This window comes from Gouania willdenowi, chromosome 12 (genome assembly GCF_900634775.1).
Source record: "Gouania willdenowi chromosome 12, fGouWil2.1, whole genome shotgun sequence".
Taxonomy (NCBI): Eukaryota; Metazoa; Chordata; class Actinopteri; order Blenniiformes; family Gobiesocidae; genus Gouania; species Gouania willdenowi.
Genome location: NC_041055.1, coordinates 30,491,480 through 30,499,198, shown reverse-complemented (window position 1 = coordinate 30,499,198; position 7,719 = coordinate 30,491,480). Strand labels below are relative to the sequence as shown.

Here is a 7,719-nt window from a genome sequence, read left to right as displayed (position 1 = left end):
AAAAATACTAGTTATAAAAAAGAAGAATGCTGAAAAAAAGTATTAAAAACTTATGAAAATAAAAATCTGAAGTGCAATTCTAAATTCTGACTAACGTACTACTCATACTAAGTTTGACATTAAAATGAGTATGTACACTCAAAAAAACAACTCTTTGAATGAACATAAAAAAATCATGGAAAGTATTTCCACATAATTAAATGGCTTTCTTTCAGCATTAAGCAATTTTGTTAGTCCAACTTGATGCACTTGACTTGGTTCAACACTATATATTAGGGTTGATTTAACTTATTTTCTAGGTTTGGGACCTACTTAATTTAGATGTGTTGGATCAATTAATTCATTAGGGTTGATTTAACTTGATTCTTAGGGCTAGAACTGACTCAATATAATAGTATTAGATCCACTAATTTGACAGTAGTGAAATTACAAAACTATCTTAAGTTGATCCAACCCAAGTAAAATAAGTTAGCCCAACAGAAATGGTTAATGCTGAAAAAAAGCCATTAAATCACATGGAAATACTTTCCATGATTTAATTAAGGTAAGTTAAAGAATGCAATTCAAGTGTAAACACTTAAAGGTTTGCAGTGAATAGTATCAACAAAGACTACAGACTGCTTGGTGTCATGGGTAGAAAGAAAAGACAAATAGTAGATATTGCCATAAAAATGTATTTTGTCAAAAGTGCAAAGTTTTACACGAACAGTTGCTTGCCACAGAACAAAAATTGTTAAAACTTTTTTTAAATGACAATCTGGTGTAATACAGCATACACCGCTTTTTTTTTTTTCTTTTTTTTTTAAGTGCCAAGAGAATGAATTATAGCACCTAGTGCTATAAAGGAAAAAATCATAACATGTAGATGCTGCCACAAAACTTTTTTTCTCCAAATAAACAATAATGCAACATTTTTTGCACCTGTATGTGCTGTTGAACTTACTGAAACACAGGTTAACAGAAGAACATGTTCATACCACATTTAGGGGATTTACAGTAAAAAACCAGTTCCAATGTAACTAAGAAAAATAAAAGTACTTCTTAACCCCCACCTGAACCAAGCACATTGTCTCCAGTTTGGCATTACCCAAATCTAAAAGCTGGAAAGCTCATAACAGCAACAAAATTGTGACAAAAGAGTAAGAGGTAAGAGGTTTTGACAATCTGTGTCAGGGACTCCTTCACAGCAAAAGGCACATTTACCAACCCATCGAGTACTTCCACCCCCTCCAGAATGATTCCAACATCCTCAGGGTCATCACCAGGCTGTGCTCCTTCATGTCGCATGACAAAGATTCCAAAGACCGTCTCTGCCATGGCCGTTCCAATGTTTTCGTCAGCCGTCTGACAAAAAACAAAACAAAAACATTAACAAAGCTCCTTCATTAGCCGTCCAGACATGGATCTCTTTAACTTCATGTCTCTGTGACATGAAGTTCAGTGATTGGAAGGAAGAGACAGAAGGAGTTAAAGAATAACTAACACCTGGACACAATTTTGTTGCACAATGAAAAATAAAGCACTTATGTACTTACTTACAAGATTACAAGAGACGGGGTGTGTCAATGTAGGATTACAAAATACATTTTGAGCAATGATACACCGATCATTCCAGTTGGCCAAACACATTTTTCTTATGTGCAGGTATCAATTTGTAAGTTAAGTGATTTGTTTAGAAATGCAATGCAGTTGGCAAGTAGGTAGATTTCAAAGAGGTTTTTAAGACCTTATCTTTCCAAATTTTACAGCTGATTGGAACCCAGAGGAAACCCCATTCATACCAAATGATCAAAATCTCAGCAAACATAAAAGATAAACATACCGTGTATTCCTTAACCAGCTTCTCCGGATCTTCATTCAAGTAGACACAAAGACCTTTGAGGACGCATTCTCGTCTGACGTCAATGCTGTCCGTCTAAGTATTCAGATCAGAGAGGAAATGCAAAACAAAAGTTAGGAAAACCATCTCAACCTTCTAGCAGAGAAGGTTTTTACAAAGTTTAGACAACTTTTAACTAGTTTCACAGGAAGTCACAACTTTGAAGCCATTTAGAGATTAGAGTAGTAGTGAATACAGTGGTTCTCCAAAGGATTGTGAACCCGTCATGAATAGTCTGACCTTTTCATAAAAGATTATTTGCACAATTTCAAACTGAAGCTTCTTTTCTTGTAAATCTACCCTCTTCAGTTAAATTTATGAAAGTGTACAGGAATTGATTTGAGCATGTCCTTTACTTTTATAACATTAGCCATTTCCACAATGGTCAGGCTTTCAGTTAAATCGTAACCCCTACTTTAACTAAGCACATGTTCTCCAGTTTGATTTGACCCAAAGCTTCATCAAAAAAAGTGGCAAAATAGCTACAAAAAAGAGACGTAAATGAGGATGAAAATGCAGCAAAACAGGCGACAAAGGAGCAACAAAAAAGCGTCCAAAATGTATATGAAAAAGCAACAAAGACAAATGAGACAAGTGAAAATGAGAACGCAGCAAAATGCATTAAAAAGCTACAAAAACACCAATAATATGATGAAAACGTGACGATATTGCGAGACAAAGTCTCAGATCAGTTTTTAAAGTCAATAAGGTTGTAAGCTCCAGTAGAGAAGCTTTTAGATTTGGGTAAAGCTGAACAAGAGATAATGTGCTCGGTTTAAGTGGGAGTTAAGAGGTTCAGTTTAAAAATATGACAGCAGTACAGGTTGAACAGTTTTGTTTTTTCCATACCTGGGTTATGGGTACCATGATGTTCTTGATTTTTCTCCCTTGAACACCACCTTTCTTGGCATACACCTTGAGCAGATTTGCAGAGTGAGCATCCAGCTCAGCAAAGAACTTTGACTGCAGATGCGTTGTTGTGATTCTCTTGAATTCGGAACTCACCTACAACAATAAAAAAAAAAAAACAATGGTAAACAGGACTCAACTCTGCCTATTTTGAGATCAATGTTACATTTGATATGGCAGTACATCTTCTTACTCTTAAGGAGTTTTGCATTTCTCTAATGTAGCACTGTGTATTAAATTAGTATCAGTTTATTCCGTCAAACATTCATTCTTACCTCACGCACATGGAAGAGAGCCGGCCACCTTGTCTTGAAATCTGCAATCATGGGTGCCTCTCGTACTACCTCTTCTCTTCCCTTCCCGTCATTATTTCTTTTCTGTACTTCTGACAGGAGGGCCACTCTTATCACTTCTAGCGTCTCTGCTGTTTCATCAGTTGTATAGGCTGGGCAATAATTCACTTCTGCTTTTTTTGGCCTCTTAACACCATAGGCAGGACTGACTTTGCCTTCAGGCTTTTGTTTTAGGGAATTCAATGTAACTTCACGGCACCCAAGCCCCCTGAGCTTTGTTCTGTAGTTAGCGAGTTTATATTTCAAGCTTGCCTTCCAGCCGCCATATCCAGAGACAGAACCTGGCTCTTTCAAACATGGATGCTTTGACATAAGAGCTTCTGCCACGTCATCAAACTTTGAGTCAGAGAGGTACACTTTGTACTGAATGATCTTTTCAGCTAAGCCATTAAGAATGGCAGATTTTAGTTTCACATCAGGATTGAACAAAGTTCCGGTTGCTTTGAAAGCAGCATTGGCCCTGTCCAGCTGTAGCTCAGCATCATAGGAGAACCTGGGAACTTGGAAGACCACTGGCCATGCAGTCAATCTTGAGGAGGTGGACTCGGGAGAAGATAGTATGTCTGTATCAAAAGAGCTACCAGATGAAACGGAGGAGTCATTTGGAGAGCAGGACGACGATGAAGCTAAGGAAGGAGGTGGTGCGAAGGGAGGGGGTGTGGAGCCACCAGGTTGGGCATCTGAAATATAGATGACCTTAATGGTACCTTTGTCCTGGACATCCGATATTGACAGCAAGTTGCTGAATTCATTCCCAAATTCTGCATCCATGAATTGAAGCCTGAAAACACCTTCTATTCCACACTGTCTCTTAATTTGCTGTGCGAGTTCATTGACAGACTCTGGAATCCCATCTGGAAGAATCAATCTCTGGGAATTGTTGTCTCCTAGTATAATTCTGAGCTTCACCGGAGCAGCCATTACACAACAGACTGTGTAAAGAATATGGAAAAAGAATATTGTAAGTTTAAACAAGAGTACATCTGAATTTTAACAGCAATAAGGACAAAAGACTAATCTATTATGCATTATCTCTCATCAATCCCTCATATGTTCTCTCTCTCTCCCTCTGAAGGTTACCCCACCTTATAAATGTATGTGTCTTTTTAACGTCACCATTCTGAGATGTCCCACAAAGTAATGTTGCCTATGACGGTGCTGTAGTCTCATGTTTTAGTAGCTCAAATCTACCGGATAGAGATACGTTACACTCCTTACAGTTCCACATCTCCTCACCTAAAGAAATTCACTGTTTCAGGTCGACGAATTTTTCGAGCAGGCACTTATGCAGTTGAATGGCAGCGTGGTCAGACAGGACACTCTTGTGGTCAGAAGTTGCTGTAATAAATTGAGAGAACAATTAATAATTATATCAATTAATGCCCATGAAAAAAAGCATGTAATCACTGACAGACGTGGATCTACAGCTCACAGACAGACTAGGAATTGATCAATAAACAGACATGAGTTCAAAACATAACCTTTTAAAAATGATATTAGTGTTTTCATGTTAACAAGACAGAAAAGTCTCATGTGTATCCGTATGCATTTCAAACGTAAATGAGCCATAAATAACATGATTATGATAAAAGTGCTCTCGTGACTGATATTTCTAGCACCGTTTCTGAATGTTTTGTATCATTGTAATATGAAATGGCTTTTCTTGTACTTTGAGTCATGTTATCAAATATTTTCAAATATGATATTCTGTTTCCAAGAAATTAAGAGGAAATTTACTCATTATTACATCTCATTTTTTATAGACAGACTTTTACACAGCAGATTAATTAATAATTAAGTTTCTTTACTCGTTTACATTTCCTTGAGCAAAGTCGAATTCCCTTTAAAAGAAAAGTTATAGCTGACAGAATCTAACATATGAATTTTATTTTTTTATTGCACTGTTCATCAGAGACAAAACAGTCCATGTCCACAATTTACTCATTGCCTGAGCTGTATTCATTTAATGAATAGTACTTATCACTAACTGGCCTCTTTTTGCTTTTGTACAACTGTGTGGATTTCCCTTTACGTGTGTTTTGTAGACAAGAGAAACTTTGCCATTTGCCTAGACCACAGCATTTCGATTATTTTTGCTCCATCTAAATTTCGTTCAATATGGACATGCTATATCTCTATCATTTGCATTTTCTGAGTACTTTTTAGTCGCTGGGTTAGTTTTGCAGATAAATTAACCCTCTGGGGTCTAAGATGTTTTTGCTGTTTTTTCATTGTGTTTGATTTTATCTTTATATATATATATATATATATTATATTATATACATATCTTTATATTTCATATATGGAAATCCATAAACCTTGCATGTTTGGTATCATTTTTTTCAGGAGAACCTCCCAAATATGACTGAAGTATTTTCTTTAATACGGCATACTGTATTACACAGTGGATCTAAAACCACTATGAAAACTAAAATTTGAGTGGGAAAAAGTTAGTTTTTTTTGCTATAAAAGTCAAACATTTTTAACGAATCATTTTAATTGCTTGCAATCTATATAGCAAATCTAAACTATATATTTCAAAAACTTATAAACAGATGAATCAAAAAACACAGTTATATATAGCTATTTACAGTGAAATGGAAGCAATGTCTCAGGTGATTTTGTACAACTATTTACAAAAAAGTATGATTCACAAATACAGGGAAAGGCAAATTATTTCTGCCTCATTGTGTTGATATAAAACAATAAACTAGACACTACACTCTAATGTCACTCACTACACACTAACTAAACAGTCAAATCACAGTAATAAGCACTATAATCTCAAATCTCTCAACTCACCCTCTCTTTCTCTGTCTCTGTTTACCTGACGCTTGAAAACAAAAATACCGCTATATGTGGACATGATGATTGGACAATGGCCTTCTTGCTTCACAACACTTTCGCTTTCGTTTTAGACGCGCTCTTCCTGCACGGACAGCTCAAGAAAATGTCACCAAAAAAACACACGCACATTTTCCCTCATAACTCCACTTCTATTTGGCCTATCAACATGATTTAAAAACTGGTTTGTAGTTTGACATCCGCACTTTCGACACGGGTTGAACGGAGATCTAAGGACGCGTAAAGCGGCTTAACAAACGCCCAAGCCGCTAATGTTGCTAACTAGCCGGCTAGCGGCTAGTTAGCAACATTAGCGGCTTGTAAGCACTGCAGACCCAGCACTGAGGCACAAAAAGACAACATTTAGCTCTGGTTAAATCTAGCACTGGTTCTGATTTAGGTAGAGATCTGTGAGTAAAACCGCTCTATGAGGAATATTGTATTTCCATGGAAGAACTCACCAGTGTGTTGCTCTGAGCTCTCACCTGAGAGGAGTGTCCCGTAGGTGCGCTGCGCCGCACACCAAGTGGTATCAGTTACTTTTATCGAGACCACATTGCACCCTCCAGTGCAAAGCACATCTGATAAACTTCAGTAGCTTCTCGATCACTCGTACAGATGCGCCTTTTTTAAAAAAATATTGTACTGTCTGTGGACAAAACAGAGACAAAATAAAAGAAACACAAAATTAAAAAAAAAAAAAAACTGTCGCACATGCAACCACTTTAGCCTCAGTCTAGATCCTTGTCAGACGGTCGACTGTCAATATTTTTAAAAACAAATAATTTTGACTAAATATCGCTATAAATGATGGACTACTGCTATTTCTGCATAGTATTTCGTTTGCATTAAGATGGATGACAATAGATTTCTACTTACCAATTCCATGTGCACAGCAAAGGAGGTCGTCGTCCCATGTTTCCTTGTAAAGTATCGCGAGAGCAGGGTCTTCTCGTTCAATATGCGCTTTGCTTTTCCCGCCCACCATTAGGACGCAATTGCCTCACTTTATGCCAACATGAATGAATCTAATAAATTCAATGAGTTGTCAGATTTCATGCATTCATCATGATTTTATCATGTTCATCTTGGAAACATAAAATTATAGCTTTAATTATACATGTTACACTTTAGTAAATGTAACAGCCCACCAGTTTGCCTTTTTTGAGTGTAGTGCGTTCACATTAGATAGTATGGTAAGACTGAGTATGCAAGAAATAAAAATAAAATACATTTTATTTATACATATTTTTTTATTAATTAATTAAAAAAAAAAAAATAAATAAATTATTATTACTAGACACTCCAGGCGACCCCACATGGGGTCACGACCCCGAGGTTGAAAAACACTAGTATAAAGTCTGTTTTTGGTTAAAATTTGATCAAAATCTGTTTAGTACATTTGACGTAATCCTTCTAACAGACAAAGAAAGAAATAAATAAACACAGGTGAAAATATACCACATTGTGTTGAGCGTCTGTCACTTTTACCTGCATGTCTTCCCTTTGGGGAGCATGAGCGCTCACAGAAAGATTCTCAGCTACTGAGACGAGAAATTGTTTTGACTTCTGTTGTCAGAAGGTAAATGTCTGTTTTTTTTAAAAAAGAATAAAAAAAGGGAACGAAACATCAGTCAAACAGTCCTTGAACGCCCACACAGTCGATTGAATAATGTGAGAGAGTCAAACTGTGAAAGCTCAAGTGTTTCAAACTCTGAGCTGAAGGAAAGCAAA

At 36.6% G+C, this 7,719-nt stretch overlaps 1 protein-coding gene and 1 long non-coding RNA gene across 2 annotated transcripts; both read right to left on the bottom strand.

The window, feature by feature from the left end:
* Nucleotides 1–1,052: 1,052 nt before the first annotated feature.
* On the bottom strand, nt 1,053–3,852 carry LOC114473631 (uncharacterized). Its single transcript, XM_028463388.1, has 4 exons — nt 3,064–3,852; nt 2,729–2,884; nt 1,823–1,915; nt 1,053–1,344 (listed from the first exon to the last, which is right to left on the bottom strand). Exons 1-4 carry the CDS (start codon nt 3,451–3,453, stop codon nt 1,084–1,086), a joined length of 900 nt encoding a protein of 299 aa, XP_028319189.1. The 5' UTR covers nt 3,454–3,852; the 3' UTR covers nt 1,053–1,083.
* Nucleotides 3,853–3,862: 10 nt separating this feature from the next.
* Nucleotides 3,863–6,487, bottom strand: LOC114473632 (uncharacterized). Its single transcript, XR_003675277.1, has 3 exons — nt 6,447–6,487; nt 4,378–4,479; nt 3,863–4,073 (listed from the first exon to the last, which is right to left on the bottom strand). It is a non-coding gene; the product is annotated as an uncharacterized LOC114473632 (long non-coding RNA).
* Between the last annotated feature and the right edge of the window lie 1,232 nt (nt 6,488–7,719).